Below are 24913 nucleotides of genomic sequence, written 5' to 3'. Positions count from 1 at the left end.
ATATCACCCAGTGTTTTTGGTGGTGATATAAGAACAGGAATGCCTGAGGAAACTGTCTTTATGTTTTCTTGTTAGCCAGTGTGGTGAAACAGAAAGTTGACTTTTGCTGCTGGTTTGGTATATCCTCTGGGAGATTAGCCAACAGTCTTGTGGTGTATCTGCCCTATTTCTCAGCAGTTCGTCCTGAATTTGGCATCCTCAGTTGTGACCCACTGAGGCACAGTTACAAGGACTAAGGGGCGGGGGTCTATAAAATCATGACTCATGTGGAGAAAATAAATAAGGAAGTGTTATTTACTCCTTCTCATAACACAAGAACCAGGGGTCACCAAATGAAATTAATAGACAGCAGGTTTAAAACAAACCAAAGGAAGTATTTCTTCATACAACCTCTCCTTGCCAGAGGAGGTTGTGAAGGCCAAGACCATGACAGGGTTCAAAAAAGAACTAGATAGGTTCATGGAGGACAGGTCCATCAATGACTATTAGCCAGGATGTGCAGGGATGGTGACCCTAGCCTCTGTTTGGAGGATTCTCTGCTCCTTGAAGTCTTTAAACCATGATTTGAGGACTTCAATAGCTCAGACATAAGTGAGAGGTTTTTCTCATGAGTGGGTGGGTGAGATTCTGTGGCCTGCGTTGTGCAGGAGGTCAGACTAGATGATCATAATGGTCCCTTCTGACCTTAATATCTATGAATCTATAAGCTGGGAATGGGTGACAGGATGGATCATTTGATGATGACCTGTTCTGTTCATTCCCTCTGGGGCACCTGGCACTGGCCATTGTTTGCAGACAGGATACTGGGCTAGATGGACGTTTGGTCTGCCCCAGTATGGCCTTTTTTATGTAATATAATCATGCCAGTTTCAATTATTTTGGTCATTTATTTCAAAATATCTGTCCGCAAATATGTCTGTAACAATACAGACAATAAAAAATCAGCAAATGTGTCTTGACAAATAGATTCCTTACTAGGCATATTAATACAGAACTCTGAGTAATAATTAATTTACACTACAATACAGGAACATACTTCCTGCACCCCTCAGAAGTGATGCAAAGACCTGGGGGAGTCAGGGTAATGGAGGAGCTGAGGGAGAGGGAAGTAATTGCTGGGTGGGAGCCTGGGAGTGAATCTGGAGGGTTGTTGGGGGGAGGGGGAAGAAGTTTGGAGCGGAGGGTTTTTTTGTGGGGGGAAGGAATTGTTAGGAAGCTGGGGAGCCTCCCCCATGCAGACCCTAGCTGACCCCAGCCTCTTCCATTCAGTAGGGCACATCTGCCCCGTCCCCATGTGTCCCTGCACTCCCACTTAGCCACACTTCCTCCCCGCATCCCCATGTGTCACTGCACCCCCACTTAGCCACCCCATACCCATGTGGCCCTGCATCCCCAGTCTGTCCCCCTCACTAGCCCTTCGGAACCCCAGTCTATGTGACCCCCCACCACAGCCCCATGTGCCCCACTCTGTCACCCCCATATTCTGTGCCTCCTCACCTGGCCTCATGGGCAGGGCACTGTGAGGAATGCAGCCTCTCATGCTCCCTAGCGCTGCTGGCTGCCACTGCTGGTAAGCCAGCTGCCCCCTGTTCTGGTGACACAGCAGCCCCTGGTCGGCAAAAGGAATAACCACAGCCCCGCTCTGGCAAAACGTATTTCCTGTGGAGAAAAAAAATCTGCAGGGGGACACAAATTCTGCACGTGGGCAGTGACGCAAAATTCCCACTGGAGTAAAGTGACAGAGGGCCTGTGCTTTGGATCTAAAGATCCCAACCCTGGTGATGGCCCACTATGGCTCCACATGGTAGAATTATTTCAATTTTAAGTAATGATTCTAGAACAGTGGTTTTCAACCTATGGTCTGGGGACCCCGGGGGGTCCGCAGACTGTGTCTAAAATTTCCAAAGGAGTTGGCACCTCCATTTGAAACTTTTTAGGCATCTGTAAATGAAAAAGGTTGAAACCGCTGGACCAGAACAAAGTCACTTATATTCCTGCATGGAGTGTGTACAAGGGGGAGTTATACTGGAACAGCTCTAGCGGAAGGGTTGGTTCTGTTTCAGCTGTACTGGGAAATTTCCCTGTGTGGAGAAGCCCCTTGTTGTTGTTGTTGGTGGTGTTGTTTGGGTGAGAGAGTAAGTGACTGAGTATATGGAGATAGATAGATAGATAGATTAGATAGAGGGTGTGTGTGGAGAAAGAGGGGGTGGATGGGGATAGATAGATAGATAGATATAGAGGGGTGTCCATGGGGCGTGGGGGGGAGAGAGAGAATTTGTGATGAGTGATCCTTCTTGCTTCTTATAATCTCTGCCAATAACAACATTCCTGCTGAGGCGAGCAGGGCAGGCATGAAGAGGATCTCACCCCATGTGTATTGCATGTGTGCTGTTGTCCCCGCCCATGCCCCTGCCTCTGTGTCCTGGCGTAGAGGGGACTGAAGTCCAGCAGTTGTGGAAGCCTGAGCCTCTGTTAAAAGAAACAAAGCATTTCCCAGAAATGAGGATAGGCACACTAACAAAGACGTGAAAGTGGGGGTGGGGGCGGAGCAATGGGACTGGGCTGGGCTGAACTCCAGGGAGTCCTGGTAGAAGTAAAAGCAAATAGGAAAGTTGCATTTGCTCCATGTGGGATAACGGCCAAACCCACAGTGAGCCAAGCCAGTGCTGGGTTAGTTTCACTTTTGCCTAGCAAAGGCTGCCAAGTGGATATGAACATAAACAGTGTGTAGGAAAGGGGTCAGGTACCAGGGGGATAACTTTGTGGGGCAGGCTGGGTTTAGGGGAAATATTAGGGTCCAAACAGGGAGCTTTCAACTTAAGAGGGCAGTGGAGGGCAACAAAAATGATCAGGGGGCTGGGGCACATGACTTGCAAGGAGAGGCTGGGGGAACTGGGATTGTTAATCTGCAGAAGAGAAGAATGAGGGGAGATTTGATAGCTGTTTTCAACTACCTGAAGGGGGGGCGTTCCAAAGAGGATGGATCTAGACTGTTCTCGGTGGTAGCAGATGACAGAACGAGGCGCAATGGTCTCAAGTTGCAGTGGGGGAGGTTTAGGTTGGATATTAGGAAAAACTTTTTCACTAGGAGAGTGGTGAAGCACTGGAATCGGTTACCTAGGGAGGTGGTGGAATCTCCATCCTTAGAGGTTTTTAAGGTCAGGCTTGACAAAGCCCTGGCTGGGATGATTTAGTTGGTGTTGGTCCTACTTTGAGCAGGGGTTTGGACTAGATGACCTCCTGAGGTCCCTTCCAACCCTGATATTCTATGATTCTTTGACACGTCCGTGTGTGCTTCTGTTGTGGCGAGCCAGGTCCCTTCGTCTCCACCTGCCTGGCCCAAAGGCTGAGCCGAAAGGTTCTGGAGGACAAGCCAGCCCAGTCCTGGTCTGAGCTGGGCACAAAGGCAAGGCATAACCAGTCATGAGCTGCCAAAAACTGAAGAACCGGTTCCTTCAGTCGCTCCGGGTCTTCAGCAGCACTTCGGTGGCGGGCCCTTCACTCACTCCGGGTCTTCGGCGGCACTGAAGTACCTGCCGCATGAGTGAAAATTTTAAAAAAAGGGATTCTCAGCCAGGGGAGCCTCCCCAGCTGGGAGCTCAGGTGGGCCAGACAGGATGGTCCTGCGGGCCGGATGTGGCCTGTGGGCCAGAGTTTGCCCACCCCTTTAACAACCGGTTCTAAACCAGCTTCAAAATTTAACAACCGGTTCGCATGAACTGGTGCGAACCGGCTCCAGCTCACCACTGGGCATAACCCTGAGTCCCAAAGACAAGTCCTGACAGGGACAAGCATCAGATCCTGCCAGCTGGGGCCACAACTCCAAGTGCCTGTCCTAGCCTCATTTCCCTCTGATTCTGGGTATCTCCTGCCCACCTGTCACAACGCCCTCATTCACTGGCAGGAGTCACGGGTCTCTTTTCCCTCAGGGTTCTGTCAGCAGCACTGCTGGGCTCTGATGGATGGGGAACAGCTGGAAGAAACCCAAGCCCCATGGCAGGTCGTGATTGGCACAGCAGGGATGGTTGAGGATCCCACTCCCCACCAAATACAGTGATTTTGCTGATGTATTTGAAAAGAGAAATGCAGACTCTGTACTTCCCCATGGGACCATAATGGTCCTATAGCCTTACAGCCCGGGGCAACATCCCGTCCAGCTGGCTTTATGCCATGGCTGTATCTGAGCTAGCTAATGTATGCCTCCAGGAGAATTTGGCCAAAGGTTTCACGTGCAAATCCACTTCCCCTGCTGGGCCCCTGGAAAGATGGCAGCCTCTGTCTCTGTGTAGACTACTGGCCTTTGAACCAGATCACAGCTAGAAAGTGGTACCCACTGTCCCTAATACCGCAGACCTGTTGGATCAAGCCGCTCCTCGGATATTCACAAAGCTAGACCTTTGGGGGCACATGCCCTTGTGTGCATGAGGGCCAGAGCTGAGTGGAAGACCGCCTTTCGGCCACTGGGAACATTTAGTGATGCCATTCGGCCCGACAAATAACCGCTCCGTTGCAGCACTTCATTCATGACGTGTTTCAGGACATCCTACATCAATACAAAGTCGTGTACCTAAGATGATATATTTATTCCTTCAGACAATCCCAAACAGCACCCAGCTCATGGTCGAGCTGTCCCAGAGAGGCTTTGCCAACATGGGTTGTAGCCTTCGGCTGTGTTTCCACTGACTTCCTGGCTTCAGTCTGTCCCCGGCAGGGATCAAGTTGGATCCAGAAACGATAAAGGCAGTCCGCGATTGGGCAGAACATCCACAAACGTCAGCATTTTCTGGGCTTCACAGATTTCTACCTCCAGTTCATCTGCGTTCTCTGGCAGAATGCTCTTGCCCCTCATTGCTCCATAAGCACCCCCCGTTCAGCAGGACTCTGGAAGCCCAATGCACCTTTGAGCACCTCAAACTTGCATTTACAGCTGCCTCCATACTAGCCCACCTGCTTCCACATGAGCCTTCAATGGGAAACAAATGTCTCCAATGTGGCAGTTGGAGCAGTGATCCCCTGGGGCATCCATGTGCCTTTGGGCAGTGCGTGAAGCCCCCGCTTCAGGGAAGCTAGTCCCTCCCCCATTGCTTTCACACACACCCCCATTGGAGGCCCGAGCCCCCCACCGTGGCCGAAGGTGCCCCACCTCAGTCAGCACGAGTCCCAGCCCGCCGGCTGGCCTGGTCGCTGGCCCTCGGCCACCCCAGCCCAAGTGCCGGGTGGCCCCAGCCCGGGCTGGCTGGGGGCCTGAATACCAGGTGACCCTTGCTCTGGAGCACCAGGCGACCAGAGCGTGGGGCAGTCCCAGCCCTGGAGCGCTGGGTGGACCCATCGCTGGGCAACCGCAGCCCCAGAGCGCCGACCAGTCCGAGCACCGGCCAGCCATCTCACTAGACTTCATCATGGTACTACCTGGGTAACCAAACATCTTAACTATCATCAGTCACCTCACGAAGATGGTCCACGTCGTGCCCTGCCCCCAGTTACCTTCCTCCGAGGAGACTGCCCACTGTGGGTAAACCAGGTTGTCCGCCTCCATGGACTCTCTGAGCCCATTGTTTCTGACCATGGTGCTCAATTCATCTCTCACTTCTGGAGGGAGGCTCTCCAATTGTTGGAGTTGTTCCATTCCATTGGAATGACTGGTCCTCGCTGTTCTTCTATGCAGAGTTCTCATAAAATAACACGGAACACTCCTCTACAGGTGAACTACATCTTCCACTTCTGATCTCACCCTGAACTGCCCACACCCTCCCCTAACCCAGCTGTTTTGGAATGGGCACAATTGATCCATCGTACCCAGGGGGAGCTAATGACCTGCCTGGAGGAAGCAAAACAGGACTACAAGCGGTATGTGGACCAACAACAACAGAAAGGTCCCGACATTCTGTAGGCCAGAAAGTATGGCTCTCAGCAAAGCATCTCTGTATCGACAGACCACCCCATAAACTTGATCACCAATTCCTCAGCCCATATCGAATCTGCCAACTGATCGATCCTGTCGCTTTTGAACTCCACCTGTCTCGTTCTCTCAGAATCCACCTGGTATTTCATGTGTCCCTACTGAAGCCATATGTGACCAACCCCTTTCCCCGCTGGACCCAGCCACCCCCCACACCTGTGCACGTTCAGGACTATGATGAGTATATGGACCACAAAATCCTCAATTCTAAAACGAAGCAGGGTAAGCTGTGGTATTTGATTGGAGGATTACAGGGCTAAGGAGCGATCCTGGGAGCCTGCTGAAAATGTTCCTGCTCCCAAACTTGTAAAAACCTTTCATGAGAACCCACATTTATTGCTGCCCTAGGGATGGGGGTAATGTGATGCCCCGGGTCTTGAACCCACGCCTGCATGTGCCCAGATAACTGCCATATCCTGGCCTCCACCCAATCTCTGCTGAGAAGTCCTTAGGATGAGAGTCTCAGCCAAGGCACCACCCACAGGAGCCATGATTGGAGGATCACCCAGTTCCACTGATTGGTCCAACTACGCTGCATTGGATCCTGCTTGTACCTGCCTGCTGCACCCACCCCTGTTCTGGATTCACTGCTCCTGCCTTCACTCCTATTCCCATCGTGTTCCTGCCCTGTGCCTGATCCCTGATCCTCGCCTCTCCTCCAGCTCCTTTCCTCAGTTCCACCCTCAGTTACCAGTCCCGGCTCCAACCCGGCCTCCGACTTCTGAGCCCGGCTCTGAACCTCGGCTTCAATCTCTGACTCTGGCTTGGCCCCGGCTCTGGTAATTGGCAGTTGTCTCTGGTGCTGACGCACGGCTTTGCTCTGTCACCAGACCTGACTTCTGGGCCAGACCACCTGCTCCCAGAATCAGACCTTCCCTCTTACGATGCTGCAGGGTCATAGGCAGTGGGCCAGAACCCTCTTTCCTGGACAGGGCATCTGGTAGTACATTTTCCTTCCCCTTAATACGCACAATTTCCATGCCATGTTCTTGGAGCGTTTGGAATCAGTAACCAAATGAACGGGAAGTGGTCGGATAATACACTGAATTTCCTGTTTAAGAGCAAGGGCCTTAATTGTTTGATTACCCACATAATGGCATAACTCTCTTTCTATGGCAGAGTAATTCTCCCACGTTCTTAACTTCCAGACGCTCAGACCCTTACGATGGATAATGCAGCAGGAAAGGCAGGGTGAGTGAAGAAATGCAAGCTCACCAAGTAGCCATTGGCAGAGCCGTCATATACAGACTGTGGTAGTGAATTTACGTGTTTGTGTAGCTATAAACCTGTGCTCATAATTCATCCTGCAATATTTAGCTTCATCTCACAGCCAGGCAGGGAGGGGCTGCGTCCCCAACCAGGTGAGACTAGACCCAGGCATTCAGCCTTGCACAACTCAGGAAAAGGTGTGATGTGGACGGCCCCTTCGAGCCCCAGGCTACTGTGAAAGCTGCTGCACAGTCGGTAAAGGGGGTGGGAACAGACTCTGTAAAGAAACGCCGGGTGGTCTCTGAATCATAGAATCATAGAAGATCAGGGTTGGAAGGGACCTCAGGAGGTCATCTAGTCCAAACCCCTGCTCAAAGCAGGACCAATCCCCAACTAATCATCCCAGCCAGGGCTTTGTCAAGCCTGACCTTAAAAACTTCTAAGGAAGGGGATTCCACCCCCTCCCTAGGTAACACATTCCAGTGTTTCACCACCCTCCTAGCGAAAAAGTTTTTCCTAATATCCAAATAAACCCCCCCACAATAGTTTACCTGTCTGGAAAGAGGCAGAAGCAGAGCCCGCCCCCCCCGCCATCACAGGGATTTTTCCATGGACTGGAGGCTATGGGCTAGTCCTGGTTGCTCCAGAAGTGACCAGTAGTGCCCCTGCCTGCAGATCGTGGACACCAGAAGCTCCAGAGCACAACCCCAGTGCAGAGCCTGATCTCCGAGGCTGCCTGCGTTTCTGGGGGGAAAGTCCCTGGAGCAGGATCCTGATCACCGTGAGATCAGCTCCCAGCGGTTGGAGCGCAGCTGGAGGCAGGAAAATCCTTTCTGTGCCTCCATTGGCCATCCGTCAGCTCTGGGCACGAAGCCAGCTGGTGTTCCGTTTAAAATGAATATTGGAAATACGCAAAGCAAAACCAGTCATACCATGTGACAATGAGAGTGTCTGTTGCTCACTCACTGGGGGTGTAACATGATCACCACCCACAGCTCGTATAAAAACGAGTCTGGCAGGCATGAGGGCTGGCACTGCACGGCAGGAGCTCCTGGTCCCTCTTGAGGTGAGAGGACAGAAGCAGACTTTCCAGGCTGCCTGAGCACGTGAAGAGAAGCCTCACCCAGCCTGCAATGGGGAGCTGTTTAAACCGGCCGCAAGGTAAGAGGGAACGATCCTGACACACTGCATGGTCCTGTCCCCCGGGGGGAGAGGGCTGCAGTTGCCCGCGGTACAGCAAGGGAGCACCTGCATGGGCAGGCGGAGGATGGAAAGTGATGGGTGAAATGCCAAGGTGTAGACTGCAACCTGGCTCTTGAGCTAAATGCCAGCATTTGGGATCCGAGTTCAGCCCTGTCTCAGAGGAAGGATCGAGCTGTGGAGAGTGGATGTGCGATATACCCTGATCATATCACATCCTGGGGCTGCCCCAGCCTGCCAGGTGCTATTTGTAGACGGGCTTTATCTGCTCCCCCGTACCATAGTAACCTCCCAGGTATCCTCTCTTGTGGGGTGAGCTGGAGCAGGGACCGAGCACAGAGAGACGACAGGTTTGTCCACCCGCTGCATTCGTCCGCTGTAAATTCGAGTGCGTGTGTGACTGGCCCATATGGACACTGCTCAAGCAGGCCGACAGAGCCCTGTTTGCAGGGCTGGAGTAACACACACCAGAGAACTTTCCGGGTGTGCAGCAGGCTAGAACCAACAAACCATCCTTCACCTGCCTTTCCTTACAGCTGGTGGACCCTCTGCTTTAGCTCCAGGAGCAGGGGCTGGCGCTGAAGATTACATATGAGTTACTGAGCTCTGTATGCCTGTAGCCGTAGCTCATTGCAGAAGGACAGATAGAAATAAGCTGTTGTGTGTATTGCCCATTTTAGACATGGAGACAGTGGGCTAAGTGACTTGCCCAAGGTCAACCAGCAAGTCAGTGGCAGAGCCGGGAATAGAGCTCAGGAGTCCTGACGCCTAGAAACAGCAAAACTGTCACGCTGGAGCAGACCTGCGCAGTGTCCTGCCACTGCAGTCTGTCCATGTACAGATCTGCGACCCTCCCGCTCCTCTCTTACGTGAGGGATGGAGTTGACAGTGGAGAAACGTACCATCACCGTGCCTCTGAGTTAACCACTCACAGAGGTGAATGGGGCAGCTCAGAGCTCCCAGAGCTGTTGTCCCAGTGACGCTGGGTTCACATTGCTGAGGGTTTCTTTGTGGCCAGGGGCTGAGGGTTTTAAGCTAGAGCGAGGGGCCAGTGCACCGTCCCGCTGTGCCCCAACCCCGCTGAGCCTTGGCTGCAAGTGATGGCTTTGCCAAGCTAGCGTGTGGAGGAAGGGATGGCTGGAGCTCCCGGGCTGTAAATGAGCAATAACTCACCTCCAAAAAGAGCTGGCTGATCCTGTGCTCTGCCACAGACACCATGTGCGACCCGGGCAAGTCACTTAGCGGCTTGGTGCCTCGGTTGCTGTTAGTACCTGGGGCTCATTGCCCTGCCGCCCACGCATGTGTACGGATGTGTCACAGACTGGGCGGTGCTGAGGTCCTGTGGTGCTGGGGGCAGAGCGATACCCAAGACAGGTAGCTCACCCTGAAGATGGGCGTGGAGAAGCCATGACTCCCTCCCCAGAGCACTGTAAACTGGCTTGAACAGAATCCTAGACTCACAGGGCTGGAAGGGACCTCGAGAGGTCGTCTAGTCCAGTCCCCGGCATTCGTGGCAGGGCTAAGTATTCTCTAGACCATCCCTGACAGGGATTTGTCCGACCTGCTCTTAACAATCCCCAGTGATGGAGATTCCACAACCTCCCCGGGCCATTTATTCCAGGGTTTAACCACCCTGACCCTTGGGAAGTTTTTCCTAATGTCCAACCTAAACCGCCCTTACTGCAACTTAAGCCCATTGCTGCTTGTCCTGTCCTCAGAGGTTAAGAAGAACCATTTTTCTCCCTCCTCCGTCCCAAGTGGAGTACTTTGCATTTGTCCTTATTGAAATTCATCCTATTTACTTCAGCTCACTTCTCCAGTTTGTCCAGTTCATTTTGAATTATAATCTATTCTCCAAAGCACTTGCAACCCCCCCCAGCTTGGTATCGTCAGCAAGCTTTACAAGCGTACGTTCTATGCCATTATCTAAATCACTGATGAAGAGACTGAACAGAACCGGACCCAGAACTGATCCCTGCGGGACCCAGGGCCCTCCTACCCATACGCAAAGTATGCAGCTGCGTAGGGCACCAGGAAATATGGGGCACCAAATTTCCGGGTGCCTTACACACCTGCGTGCTGCTCCAGCCCCAGCTCCGCCTCTTCCCCATGGCCCCGCCCCTGCTCCACCCCAGCCCTGCTCCTGCTCCACTCCTTCCCCAAAGCCCCGCCCCTGCTCTGCCCCCACCCCGCCTCTTCCCACCCCTCCCTGCCCCTGCTTCACCCCCACACCCCTGAGAACTGCAGCAGGGCTGGGCCTGCACTCACCGGCGGCGGGAAGTGCAGGGACCCGGCCCCAGCCACGCCACCTGGGAGTGCTGGGGGGTGGCTCCCCCATGCCCCCCAAGCCAACCCTGCCCCCCCGTGGAGGCCTGTGGCCCCACACCCCCTCCCCCGCAATGGGGGCTGCGTAGGGCCCCAGAATAGCTAGGAATGGCCCTGGCAGGACCCACTCGTTACGCTCTTCCAGCATGACTGTGAACCACTGAGAACTACTCTCTGGGAACGGTTTTCCAATCAGTGTTACGCCCACCGTCTAGTAGCTCCATCTAGGCCTGAGCAAACAATCAGGGAGTTTACAGGTACGCAGCCCCCGTGCAAACCCGGGCAGTGGTTGGTGGTGTGGACCCCAGCCGAGGGGGGTGGGCTGGGGAAGGAGGAATCTGACGGGAAGGGAGGAGGGGGCTGCCAGGCAGGTGTGGCCAAGGAGCCGGGGGCAAAGCTAGGAGGTGGCAGGTGTGAAGCCAAGGGGCCCGATCCTGCTCTGAGGTGTCAGTCCAGAGTCATTCCAGGGGGGATTTCACTGTGCAGAGGAGCAGGGAGTCTGGGCCCAGACTGGAGGAAGGAGAAGAGCAGCCAGCTGCCCAGGCACCGTTAGGCACACACCCTCGCCTGAGTGGGCGAAGCCGGGGGGAGCCCTGAAATCTGGCTAAACAGGCGTTCTGTGCATGTGGGCGAAGGCCACCTTTCCTCGGAAAGGCCCCAGGGGCCTTGGCCTCGCTACGGGCAGAAGGAATTGCCCGAAATGGCATGGAAGCCCTTCGATTTGACAGATTTCACATTGGCCAGCACATGGGGCCAGGTGAGAGATGGGCCTTCCAGCCAGACCACTGAGAGCTACGCTAACGTCAGTCGCTACGTGACAGCAGCTCCTCGTGGCCCACAGCAAAGGGTCAGGTTTGGGGGCTCATTATGCGGTGTGCTGGGCAGCCCTGACATAGGCCGGATCTGCACCTGGGGTGGTATGGGTAACATTGTAAAAAGCACCTAGCCAATGTTGGAGAGCCGGTCCCATTTTCAGAAGCAGTGGAGTCAATTAGGGTCAGATTTCCAAGGGGGTTTAGGCCCCTATAGATGCAGTTTAGCGCCTGCAGGGGTTCGCAAAGCACCTGGCTCTCAATGAAATTCAGGCGAGATGGGAGCCTAGGCACTTTTGAACATCTCACAAGGCCCCTATTTGCATGTTAGGCACCTAAATGTGGTTAAAAATGTGACCCTTAGGAGCCTAAATTTCACTGAAAGTCAATGGGACATAATTGTCCAAGCCCCTTCTGAAAATGGCTCCTAAATCACTAGGTGCTTTTTGCACAATGTGACATGGATAGAGTGGCACCGATTTACACCAGCTGAGGATCTGGCACGTTGAGGAATGAGCCTTTCCCTACCGCAGAGACCTTGCACTCATGATAGAGCGATTCTCCCTCGCTCTCTCTCCTCAGCCCTGATCTGCAGCCCCTTCTGCACATGCCCCTCTGTGCTGACCAGTCCGAGACCATAGGGATGGCCACACTGTGTGGTGCTTTTATGACACAAATAGGATCTTCAGTGCTTGCTTTAGGTGCTCATTTAGGTACCAAACTAATTTTACTTGTGCCCTGGGTTGGGAGGAGACTGTCAGTCCATAGCATAAGGCCCTGGCTATCTCTCTTTCCCTCACTCTGTTTCACTCTTCCTCATCCCTCTCTCCTCTTCCCTTCTCCCCAGAAGGAATCGCTAGACGGACTACAGTCCCCTCTCAACCCTGCCAGCACAGCCTAGTCCAGGCCAGGCTCCGGTGCTGGAGCAAGGTGGGGCTAGGAGACTTGTTCCTTCTAGAGCAGGGGTTCGGAGGCCCCCCTGCAAGATGCCATAAAAACGCCATACCCCCCCCCACCCCCCGCCACAACAGCTGTTTTTCTGCATAGCCAGTGGATTAACAGCTGTATTAAATGGATAGTTATACAGTTAAACACACACACACACATCTATAATCATAGAGTCATAGAAGATCAGGGTTGGAAGGGACCTCAGGAGGTATCTAGTCCAATCCCCTGCTCAGAGCAGGACCAACCCCAACTAAATCATCCCAGCCAGGGCTTTGTCAAGCCTGACCTTAAAAACCTCTAAGGATGGAGATTCCACCACCTCCCTAGGTAACGCATTCCAGGGCTTCACCACCCTCCTAGTGAAATAGTGTTTCCTAATATCCGTCCTAGACCTCCCCCACTGCAACTTGAGACCATTGCTCCTCGTTCTGTCGTCTGCCACCACTGAGAAAAGCCGAGCTCCATCCTCTTTGGAACCCCCTTTCAGGTAGTTGAAGGCTGCTATCAAATCCCCCCTCATTCTTCTCTTTCGCAGACCAAATAACCCCAGTTCCCTCAGCCTCCCCTCGTAAGTCATGGGCCCCGGCCCCCTGATCATTTTTGTTGCCCTCCCCTGGACTCTCTCCAATTTGGCCACATCCCTTCTGTAGTGGGGGGGTCCAAAACTGGGCGCAATACTCCAGGTGTGGCCTCACCAGTGCTGAATAGAGGGGAACAATCACTTCCCTCGATCTGCTGGCAGTGCTCCTACTAATGAAAGCCAGTATGCCATTGGCCTTCTTGGCAACAAGGGCAGACCGCTGACTCAGATCCAGCTTCTCATCCACTGTGATCCCCAGGTCCTTTTCTGCAGAACTGCTGTGACGAAGTGGGAACATTCTCAATGTTTTCTCTGAATACTGTGTGTGGGCCTGAGTTTCCCCTAGGCATTTCTTAAGTATCTAGGTGGTGGGATAAGGGGGTGTGATTGTTGCAGAGCCCTAGAGGGAACGTGTGATGCTGTCTGCACAGAGAATGGCCGACACCCTGTCTCCTGGCAACTAATGGACCTGGGCCCCTCTCCTGCAAGGTGGCAACTGAAGATGGTGGAGAACAAAGAGATCAGGTGGCCTCCTTGCCCAGGGAAAGAGACAAAGGCCAGAGGAGGGGCTGGAAGGGGTCTTAGTTTGGAGCTGGCTGGGGAAATGGAGGGAGGCCCAGAACCAGGGTCTGGGCTCCCTACCCCCTAAGATGGACCTGACTGAGGGGTTCCTGTTTTCTGTACCTACAAGCTCTGGTTTAGACTGTTCCTGTTGTCTAATAAACCTTCTGTTTTACTGGCTGGCTGAGAGTCATGGTGAATCGCAGGAAGTGGCGGGTGCAGGGCCCAGACTCTCCCACACTCCGTGACAACTGCTGCCGAGCCATTCGGACCCTAGTCTGTAGCGGTGCATGGGATTCTTCTGTCCTAAGTGCAGGACTCTGCACTTGTCCTTGTTGAACCTCATCAGATTTCTTTTGGCCCAATCCTCCAATTTGTCTAGGTCACTCTGGACCGTATCCCTCCCCTCCCCCAACCTTTGTGTCATCCGCGAACTTCCTGAGGGTGCAATCCATGCCATTCTCCAGGTCATTAATGAAGATGTTGAACAAAACTGACCCCAGGACCGACCCCTGGGGCACTCCACTTGATACCGGCTGCCAACTCGACTTTGAGCTGTTGATCACTACCCGTTGAGCCCGATGATCCAGCCAGCTTTCTATCCACCTTAGAGTCCATTCATCCAGCCCATACTTCTTTAACTTGCTGGCAAGAATACTGTGGGAGACTGTGTCAAAAGCTGTGCTAAAGTCAAGGTATATCACGTCCACACCGATTTCTCCATATCCACAGAGCCAGTTATCTCATCATAGAAGGCAATCAGGTTGGTCAGGCATGACTTGCCCTTGGTGAATCCATGCTGACTGTTCCTGATTACTTTCCTCTCCTCCAAGTGCTTCAAAATGGATTCCCTGAGGACATGCTCCATGATTTTTCCGGTGACTGAGGTGAGGCTGACTGGCCTGTAGTTCCCCAGATTCTCCTTCTTCCCTTTATTAAAAGATGGGCACTACATTAGCCTTTTTCCAAACATCCGGGACCTGTTCTGATTGCCATGAGTTTTCAAAGATAATGGCCAGTGGCTCTGCAATCACATCAGCCAACTCCCTCAGCATCCTCAGATGCAGCGCATCTGGCCCCATGGACTTGTGCATGTTCAGCTTTTCTAAATAGTCCTTAACCTGTTCTTGCACCACAGAGGGCTGGTCCCCTCCTCCCCATGCTGTGCTGCCCAGTGCAGCAGTCTGGGAGCTGACCTTGTCTGTGAAGACAGAGGCAAAACAAGCATTGAGTACTTCAGCTTTTTCCACATCATCTGTCACTGGGTTGCCTGCCCCATTCTGTAGCCACACTTTCCCTGACCTTCTTCTTGTTGCTAACATATCTGTAGAAACTCTTCTTGTTCCCCTTCACATCCCTTGCTTGCTGCAACTCCAGTTGTGTTTTGGCCTTCCTGATTACACCCCTGCAGGCTCGAGCAATATCTTTATACTCCTCCCTAGTCATCTGTTCAAGTTTCCACTTCTTGTAAGCTTCCTTTTTGTGTTTAAGCTCCCTGAAGATTTCACTGTTAAGCCAAGCTGATCGCCTGCCATATTTGCTATTATTTCTGCACATTGGGATGGTTTGTTCCTGTGCCCTCAATAAGGATTCTTTAAAATACAGCCAGTTCTCCTGGAGTCCTTTCCCCTTCATATTAGCCTCCCAGGGATCCTGCCCATCAGTTTTCCAAGGGAGTCAAAGTCTGCTTTTCTGAAGTCCAGGGTCCATATTCTGCTGCTCTCCTTTCTTCCTTGTGTCAGGATCCTGAACTCGACCATCTCATGGTCACTGCTGCCCAGGTTGCCACCCACGTCTACTTCCCCTTCCAATTCTTCCCTGTTTGTGAGCAGTAAGTCAAGAGGAGCACGGCCCCTCGTTGGTTCCTTCAGCCCTTGCACCAGGAAGTTGTCCCCAACACTCTCCAAAAACTTCCTGGATAATATACAAAAGAAAAGGATAACATAGGTACAAAAATAAAAAACGGAACATTGTGTTCAAATATTAATATGCCTGAGCCTGGCTACCCGGGGCTGAAGCCCGAGCCCTGCCATGCAGGGCCCCTGTGGCATGGACACCTGGCCAATTACCCTGCTTGCTGCCCCCTGCTGAAGCCAATAGGTTTCAGTGTACCATTCAGGAAAATGAACACACTCTCTGGTTAAATAAAAAGCAATGTGTCCAAATAGCATGAGGTGAAACAGTTTTTATTTTTTCTACGCTCTCGGATTTATTTTGGGGGACCCCCCAAAACGTGCTCATGGCCCCCTGACCCCCCGGTTGAGACCCGCAGTGCTCGAGGGCTCTTTCACCAGGGCACGGGCCAGAATCTTTAAGGGGTGGGGAAGCAGGCAAAATCACAGACCGTTTGGCTGCCTGACTGGCTAGCGTTCGCTTTGGCGCCCGTCACCGTCGTGTCTAAGGCTGGGATTTTCAGAAGGCCCGGCTCCCGCTGACAGCCGATGGGATTTTGGTGCCCGATTCCCTTTGGCCTTTGAAGACCCCAGCCTAAGGCTGTGGCTCCCCTAGAGCTTACAGGGGCACGGCTGTACCATGCAGCTGCGCTGCTCTAAGGTCTCTAGTGTAGCCGCTCTAAGCCGACGGGAGGGCGCTCTCCGGTGAGCTTAACCCTCCAGCCGCTGTTCGGTGGGAGGAGACGCTCCCCCGCCAACGCAGCACTGTGCAGACGAGTGCTTAGGTCAGTGCAACGTACGTCGCACGGGTGGGGGGGCGGGTTATTCACACCCCTGGGGGACATAAGTTCAGCCACCACAGGCTATAGTGTAGGCAAAGCTGTAACATCTTTCTTCCTGCTCCCATGCCCCCTCCCGGCAGCTTAGCATCTGGGGAGGAAGCCGCATTTGTTTACATAGCTCGTGTGCCAGCTGGCTGCTGGGGAGCCCGTGAGCCACAAGAGCAGGCTGCAGATACGTTCTGGGGTTGTGATTAGCGGTCGCACCCCGTGATTGGCCAGATAGCAAGGGTGCTCAATCTGGACACTTTCTTTTTGGGGGGAGGAGAGGCCACAGTTGCCTGTATAAGACAAAGCCCCTAATATCGGTAGGTCTGGTCACCCTCCCCAGTGAGGCAATCAAACCTCTCCTGGTGAATGACCCTGACAGTGTCCCAGTGCGACAACCTTTCACTTTCTCACTGACTCAAAGTAAAATCCACGGTGAATTCAGACAAGCCACAAGGTTGTTTTCCCTCTCACCATGATTAGTATCTATGACTCAAGAGAGAGGACTCCTGGCCAAGGAGGAACAAGGGTTGCAGCTGGCCTACAGAGATAGTGCACAGGAGGGAGACGGGTTTTCCTTCCTCGGGATAAACAGCCTGGGAAAAGGATCGGATCAACACAGGGAATTCCAGCCTAGGAGATTGAATTCGCCTCTGAACCCAGGAGATGGGGCCCTTCCAGGGTAGGGCTAAGGGGGACCGAGGTATCAGCATGAGGAACGGCAGGACTGAGCTGACATGTGCTCAGGAGATGGTGTCGCGTTCGTGGCATGCTTAGGGATCCCTGATGCATCAAGGTGAAGAAGGCTGCGAGGGGAGGAACATGGGGAGTGGGTTCAAGAAGGGGTAGTCCCTGAGGGCAGAGGACCCTGCTGGCATTGGTGGGTGGTGTTTGGAAATGGGCAGATCAGCCAGTTCTTGGCATGGTCCCTTCTGCTTGGTGGCTTGGGGAAGACAGTGCTGGGGTCAGGCTCTTGAAACCCCACAAGAAGACGGGCCCAAGTCTACCCTGAACTTGATGGTGGGAGCAAGATACGGGCCCTGCGGTTCAGCGGCAGAGCAGCGCAGGGAGGAGGCCGGTCTCTACAGATAAGGGGGGGGTCTGCTCTCAGGGGTTCTCAGCCTCTCCCAGACCCTTCCCCCATCTCGCCAGAACCCCCCTCCATTTAACAGTCCGGGAAGGGCAAGGTGCCTGTGACCCCCTGCAAACACTGTGTGGGCGTAGCCCCACTGCGGTCAGCGGGGGGCCACGGTGTCACACTGGAGCCTACTCTCCAGCACTCTCCCCACAACCCTGGGGGGCCTGTGGCAGGGGGCAGAGGGCACTGGTTAGATGGGGCTGCAGATGCTTGGCCCGGCAGGACTGGGCACCGAACATCTAGCAGCTGCGCGAAGCATCACTAGTGCATTCCTTCCTCCACAGGTGTGGAGAGTAGTGACGGGGACGCCTCCCAGCCCATCTTCTTCCACCCCTTCACCCACGGCTCCCAGGTCCTCCTGGATGAGTTCCACCACGTGGCTGAGCGGGCCAGCAGCTTCCATGACGGCATCGTCTTCACCAACCGGCCCATCCGGCTCCACGAGCAGGTGACGCTGAAGATCTTGAAGAAGGAGGCCAGTTGGTACGGGGGGCTGAGAGTGGGCTTCACAGCCATGGACCCCTCCAAGCTGGACCCCCGTCACCTGCCGCCATTTGCGTGCCCCGACCTGGTCAGGCAGGGGAAGACCTGGGCTGCAGTCCTGCCAGACCATTGCGTGGAGGAAGGCACCATCCTCACGTTCTGGGTGGACCAGAGAGGCAGAGTTTTCTTCTGCAGCCAGCAAGAGGCCCGGAGCATGTGCCTGCTGAGGGACGTCCCCGTGAGATGCTGTCTCTGGGCCGTCATTGATGTCTACGGGCAGACCAAGGCGGTCCAGCTTCTGGGTGAGCGTGCAGCAGCGCTGGGGGGCTGAGGCAGTGGGCTCACGGTCCACACGCATCCTGGGAGATGTTTCGTTCCCGCCTGCCAGGGCCGCAGGGGCCACCCCACACTGGGCGGGGGATTCACGGCAGCACAGGGAGGGAAGCCAGGGGATGACAGACATGGCGATGGCTGGCTGCCCTGCTTGGCTTAGGACAGGGGAGCTCTGCAAGGCACCGCTGCCCTTTGGAGTGTGGGCATAGAGAGGCAGAATGCCCTGCCCCGACTGCCCCACCTCACACCCCCCTGACCGCGGGGGCCACCCACACTGCCCCACCTCACACCCTCTGACCACGGGGACTCCCCACACTGCCCCACCTCAAACCCACTGAGTGTGGGGCTCCCCACACTGCCCCACCTCAAACCCTCTGAGTGTGGGGCCGCCCACACTGCCCCACCTCAAACCCTCTGAGTGTGGGGCCGCCCACACTGCCCCACCTCAAACCCTCTGAGTGTGGGGCCGCCCACACTGCCCCACCTCACACCCTCTGACTGCGGGGGCCGCCCACACTGCCCCACCTCCACCCTCTGACCGCGGGGGCCGCCCACACTGCCCCACCTCAAACCCACTGAGTGTGGGGGCTCCCCACACTGCCCCACCTCACACCCTCTGACTGCGGGGGCCGCCCACACTGCCCCACCTCACACCCTCTGACCGCGGGGGCCGCCCACACTGCCCCACCTCACACCCTCTGACCGCGGGGGCCGCCCACACTGCCCCACCTCACACCCTCTGACCGCGGGGGCCGCCCACACTGCCCCACCTCAAACCCTCTGACCGCGGGGGCCACCCACACTGCCCCACCTCACACACCCCCCTGACCGCGGGGGCCGCCCACACTGCCCCACCTCACACCCCCTGACTGCAGGGGATTTCAGAGAAGGCCGAAGGATCTATGTGACCAGCTCCCCCTGAACCCTTGCCCCCCTAGCTAACCCCAGCCCATTTCCCATCTGCTGCCTGTGGTGGGGGTTCTCGGGGTAGGGTGGGTGTGAGGAGAGGGTGGGGATTCCCCGGGCTGCATGAACACCGATCTCCCTGGGAGCTGCGATCAGATTTCCTGACCCTCTGGGGCTTGGCACAGACGCCTGCCCTGGAGGGCCTGGCCTGGCCGCTCAGGGGGCTGTTGCAGGGTGGACTCTGGTCCCCTCATTCCCTCTGGGGGGTCCGTCAAGAGAGGTTTATATTAGTTGAGGCTGATCCTGGACTCTGTGTTTTCCTCTTCTAGATCTCACGAGGCCCTGGGGAGGCGTCGGTGAGCCCGCCCCTGTCCCCAGGCCATCACATCCTGCCATGCTTCATGGTCAGTGGCTGAAGGTGGCTCTTACCACCGGCTCCTTCTGCTCCATTTCCTCCTGGGGCATGGAGCCGACCTGGGAAGAGCCGTGTCCCGACATACATGAGAATGGCCAGAGTGGCTCAGCCCAATGGTCCAGCCAGCCCAGGATCTCATTGCTGGGTGCTGTGCCCGGCCTGTGGGCAGCCTTCCTGAACAGAAGGCCCTGGTAGTCCTAGGAGCTCTGGCTGTCTGGGAGCACGGCCCATCTGTCCGTTCTGGAAGTCCCAGCAGAGACGGGCTTCCTCACCTCCACGGACCACTGAGGGTCGCCTGACACAGCCCCAGACTCAGGGTCGGAAGCGTGGCAGGTGCAGAGACACGGCTGGGACTGATGCCCAGCCGGCCGGGTTGCGAAAGGGGACAGCCCTCAGACAGGCTGTGTCCCGGGGTCAGCTGAGGGCGTGCCCACAAACTGCTTACAAAACCGCCGTCGCAGCGGTAGTGTCGGGGGGTCATTCCAAGGTGGAGGGGAGCTATCTCTGGTCCTAGCTCACGAGCGCCCCGGAGCTCCCGAGGGATGGGAGGGGTGGGCTCGGGCAGGACATTAGCCCAGCACATTTCTTGTTGGGCTCAGGGGAGGAAGCCTCGCCTGCCCCTTTAACGCCACGCTCCTGTCTCCCCAGCTCCGGCGTGCCGGGATTACAGCTCTCTCCCGGGAGGCTGCACGGAGGAGTGTGTCATTTGCTGCTCACACGAGGCCAACGCCCTGCTGCAGCCCTGCGGCCATGGCACCCTCTGCCACTGTTGTGCCCAGCAGGTCTTCCACAGCAACCGCCCTTGCCCCTTCTGTCGGGAGCAGCTACAGGACGTCGTCCCGGTCGTCCCAGCTCCTGGGACACGTCTGCCTGTTGGGAACCAACCATGGCCAGGAGGATGAATGGACGCAGGGGTGGGGGGGTTTCTGAAACCTGCCCCAGTGAAAGGTAGAGCTCCTCCCACCCCCTGCACAACCCTGCTGCTGGCTCCCCTTGCTGTGGGGGTCTGGGCCATGTCTCCTCTGCCCCCCTCACTCTGCGCCTTGCCCGGGTGATGACGCTCCCGTACTCTCCCTGGCTGGGCTGTTTCGCACAGAGCAGGGGAACTGGGGGCAGCCCCCATGACGAGGGACTCAGCCCAGCAGAAGCAAGGAAGGTGATGAGCCAAAATCAGCAGGCTCCCATTTCCTGTTTTTTCTCATGTATTCTGGGGACCAGCCCCTGAGCAATCTCTTGCCTTCTGTCCATGCCAGTGATGGGGGTTCAGATGCAGGGAGCCCAAACAACAGCCCAGCTCCAGACCCCAGCACTGGGGGAGGGGGGGGGCTCAGATTTAGGTCTGAACTCCACAGCTCCGGCCTGTCTGTGGGGACAGGCACTCCCGGCCCCACCAGGCCCTTTCCTCTGCCCCCTGTTGCCCCGGGAGTGGGGTCGACACTGTTCCCTAGGGAGAGCAGGGACATGCCAGCCAGAAGGGGGAATGGAGCGGGGAGGCAGGGGCCCACGGGAAATGTTCCTGGGAGAATTAGTCTGCCCAGTTCATCCCCTGCCCGTGTAGATAGCCCTGCTGTCTGTAGTAATGTCTGGTGTCTGGAGAGAGGAGCTCTGTCTAACAGTGTAACTATGTAAATAGGCTGAAATGTGTGTAACGAGGTCTCAGTCCCTCCCATCAATGTGTAACTAGCTCCGTTGTACAGCTTGGCGTGTCTCACACACGTGCGCAAGGCAGCACCTCCCCCAATGAACTCAGCTTGCCTGCCGGGGGGGGCTGCTACATCACAGCCAAGTGGGCGGCTTTCGCTTACCCAGGAATTTGGGGCCAGGCCTGATGCCGAGTCCGCTGGAGTCAATGGGAGCCTTTCGATTTGTGCCGAGGGGCTTTCGATGAAGCCCTGAGTGACGGAGGCTCAGCGAGTGTCATGGAGATGGGCCTCGTCGAGGCAGACGGATCCAGGGCCAGATGGGGGCCTCCGGGCCCAGGAAGCTGGGATGAACTGAACCAGCAGCTGTTCTTAATGCAAGGGAATTCCTCCTACCTCGTGCAGCCAGGGGAGGGATGCCAGACCACAGGGGCCGGAGGATCCTGGGGGAGTGGAAAATGCCTGGACTTTCCTGCTGCTTTGGGGAGGGGAATTCCATGCACCACTCATGTGACCCTCACCCAGGGATGTGCGGGAGGGAGATGTGGACCTTTTCTTTACAGTCACCTTGGTGGCAAACTGCCCCACAAATGTCACTCAGTAGGGCCTGATCCTGGGTTCTATGCCAGCCTCTGCCAGTGGCCTGCTGGGTGACCTTGAGCAAGTCCCTCCTGCTCGCTGTGCCTCAGTTTCCCCATCTGTAAAACAGGAGTAATAGCACTAACCCCTTTTGTAAAGTGCTTTGAGATCTATGCTTGAGAAGTGCTAGCTGAGAGCTGGGTATGGTTTACTGTTGGCTTTGGATCAAGCACCATCATTTGGGATTAAAAGTAAAACAGTATGTAAAGCCCCTGGGCCAGATTCTGATCACAGTTACACCAGGGTAGATCCAGAGTGAAGACAACTCCCCATGCACAGCATGCCCCGGCCACTATGCCTTACCATCATGAGCTGGGCTGTGTGTTTCGGTGACTCCTTTGAAAAATCCCACGCCTTAATCTTTAAAACCACCTGCATGCCAATGGGGAGAGGGGTGTGGCGTTCGCGTCCCTATGGACACGCTGCCAAAGGCTTGTCTGTTATTGTTAATAAACTGTATTTCTTATGGCCTGGCTCTCTCCAGGGATTTCTGTTTGTCTTCCATTCCAGCCACAGTGTGGCTAAGGCCCCAGAAGCTCCTCGGTTATGGGAGGTGTGGAATGGTTGCTGGGTTTGGTATTGTGAGTAGAGGTTTTGTTGTATGAGCAAGAGGAGGGGCTATTGGCCACATCAGATCCTGGGGGTCTGAGGCCAGAGGGGTCCAGTTTCCTTCTCCTTCTGCCTCTTTCCAGAGTTTGGGTCATTCCTTCCGAGGTTCTTTTTTGTTTTGAGACCATTTTTATACCAATAAAGCAAATGGGAGGAGCCAGTGTTGCGGAGTGACCCTACAACAACCAAAGAGGCTGGCCCAGCACCATCAGACTCGTGAACAGCATCGCTGACCCTGGCTGCTGCCAGAGCACTTGTCATCCCAGGCTTGGTCTACACCTAAAACGTAGGTCAACATAGGCATGAACCCCCCCCGAGAGATGTGCACCTCGGCATAGGCGGATTATCCAATGGGCCCACAGGAAATGGGCACCCCAGCCGAAACTGGAAGCCTGGAGACCTGGCAGAAGCCGCGAGGCAGTCAGGGGAAGCCCCAGTGCCCCGACCACGGTCCCCAGCAGAAGTGCGGGGCAGGCAGGGCAGGGTGCGGCCCCAGGGCCTGGATGAGCTCTCGCTCCCTGCCACCGCCTCAGGGCCATGGCAGGGGGACAGAGCTTCACCGGTCTTGGGGCCATGGACGGGGAGTGGGCAGAAAGGGCCGAATGGGGAGAGTCCGTGGGTGAAACGGGGACAGGGGGAAGGGGCAGAACAGAGGTGGGGGCCGCAGGTAGCAGGGGTCAGGCAGGGCCATGGTTCCGGCACCGGGGTCCCCCCCACTCGCTGCAGCCCAAGGCCCCAGGAGACTTTAATCCACCTCTGCACTGGTGTTGCTCGAGCTAGTTCTGCTCCTGGGGAGCTCGCCCAGCGACCGAGCGGGCGGATTCGTCACAGTGCCGGGAAACCTGCGGCCTTTGGTGGGGCAGGTGTCTACACTGCAGCTGCGTGGGTGCAGACACGGTGCCACCCTGCAAGGGCAGGGCTCTGGGCACTCTCCACACCCCAAGAGCAAGGGGCTCATCTCCAAGGGGCTTGTTCTGCCCCAGTGCAATCCTGACTGCGCTAGGGGTTTGCATGGGTGTGGCTGCAAACCGCGCAGACAAGGCCTAAATGCCGCGTTCACGTGAGACGGAGTGGAAGTGGACCGAGGGAGGCACCCGGCTGCAACTTCAGGGTCCCGCTGATTACGGACTCCTGAGCTGAGGACTGACTTCCTTCGGATCTCTCTCAAACCCTCCCCAAGAGGTGAGCCCTGATTGCTTAAACAAGAGCTGCATTCAATGCCTCTGTGCCTCTTCCCTGGGGCATGCAGGAGGCCCGTGCAGGGGATATCCCACTACTCATGCCCTCTGGCAGGCTGTGAGTAACCAATCCCCCATAAATCAGTCCCACAATCACCTGCACACAGGACTCTGGCCTAGAGGAAACACACAACACTGATCACCCTGTGACTTGGTTTCCTATTACCAGGACCCTTACTCCAGGAGGCTTTGAGTCAGAACCTCAGCTGCTGTAAATCCAGACTAAAGCCAATGGAGCTGCCCATTTACACCTGCAGGGAGTCTAGCCCAAGAAGAGCTTCAGAGGCCACCTGACAAGAGGCCAAAGGGGCAGGGGAAGATCCCAACCATGTTCTTGTCTTCCTCACGTGACATCAGTGATTGGCTTTGGGGCCCACTGACTCTCAGCCCGCGTCTAGACTAGACTTTAAAGAGTGACTAAGTCTCATGGCATTTGGTTTCCTTGAAACCCCAGCTCCTGGAGTCATGTAATCACACAAGAATCTCAGCTCACACTTTTAAAAGTATGTTTTTAGCCCCCCCTGGTTGTGGCAAGAAGTTTGAGCACGTGACTTGTGTGTGCCCCAGAACCCAGCAAATCCCTTAAAACCTCGTGATGGTGTGAGCCCTAAGGCAGGTTTTGAACACCTGGGCATGGCCATACTGGATACGTTGGAAAAGTGCAACACACAGGTTCCTCTGAGAGGATGTGGTAATTTCCGTGGACTGTCGGCGAGACTCCACCAAACACATCGGTTTATTGTGTGTACTGCAGCAGTACCTGGGATGTAGACTTCAATGAAGCCATGACAAGTCACAGATGCCAAGGCCAGAAAGTCCACTGTGATCATCTAGTCCAGAGGTCCCCAAAGTGTAGGGTGTGCTCCCCCTAGGGGGGGCATGGAGGAACATCTGGGGGTGCACGGGGTCCAGGCCAGCCCCCACAGGGCTGGGGAGGGAGCACCACCCAGCCTCTCCCTGCCCCCAGCCATGTCCCCAGCCCCCAGCCCCACGCCTGGCCCTGGCCCCAGCCTCAGTGTGGCTCCATTCCCGACCCTGCGCCAGCCCCCAGCCTTGGCAGCTGGCCATGGCTCCGATCCCAGCCTGGGGCCAAGGTTGGGAGCGGAGCCACACATGGCTGCAAGCCCAGCTGCCGGCCCCACAGCAGTCTGGCTGCGGCTCCACTCCCACCCCCAGCCTTGACCCCTGGCTGCTGCCCC

At 55.6% G+C, this 24913-nt stretch overlaps 1 protein-coding gene across 4 annotated transcripts; it reads left to right on the top strand.

Annotated features, from left to right (window-relative positions):
- Positions 1 to 8197: 8197 nt before the first annotated feature.
- Positions 8198 to 22328, top strand: NEURL3 (neuralized E3 ubiquitin protein ligase 3). Of its 4 annotated transcripts, XM_073324872.1 has the most exons (5): positions 8198 to 8329; positions 17736 to 18236; positions 19503 to 19577; positions 20237 to 20536; positions 21286 to 22328. In XM_073324872.1, the coding sequence occupies exons 1-4, from the start codon at positions 8302 to 8304 to the stop codon at positions 20488 to 20490; spliced, it is 858 nt and encodes a 285-aa protein (XP_073180973.1). In that variant the 5' UTR covers positions 8198 to 8301; the 3' UTR covers positions 20491 to 20536; positions 21286 to 22328. The 4 variants fall into 4 exon arrangements, 3 of the variants coding, with proteins under 3 accessions (XP_073180973.1, XP_073180972.1, XP_073180974.1); XR_012156264.1 differs by lacking the exon at positions 21286 to 22328 and having other exon boundaries at positions 19503 to 19921; positions 20237 to 20284; XM_073324871.1 differs by having other exon boundaries at positions 20237 to 22328.
- The last annotated feature ends 2585 nt before the right edge of the window (positions 22329 to 24913 follow it).

This window comes from Lepidochelys kempii, chromosome 26 (assembly GCF_965140265.1).
Source record: "Lepidochelys kempii isolate rLepKem1 chromosome 26, rLepKem1.hap2, whole genome shotgun sequence".
NCBI lineage: Eukaryota > Metazoa > Chordata > Testudines > Cheloniidae > Lepidochelys > Lepidochelys kempii.
This window is presented reverse-complemented; position numbering and strand designations above follow the sequence as displayed.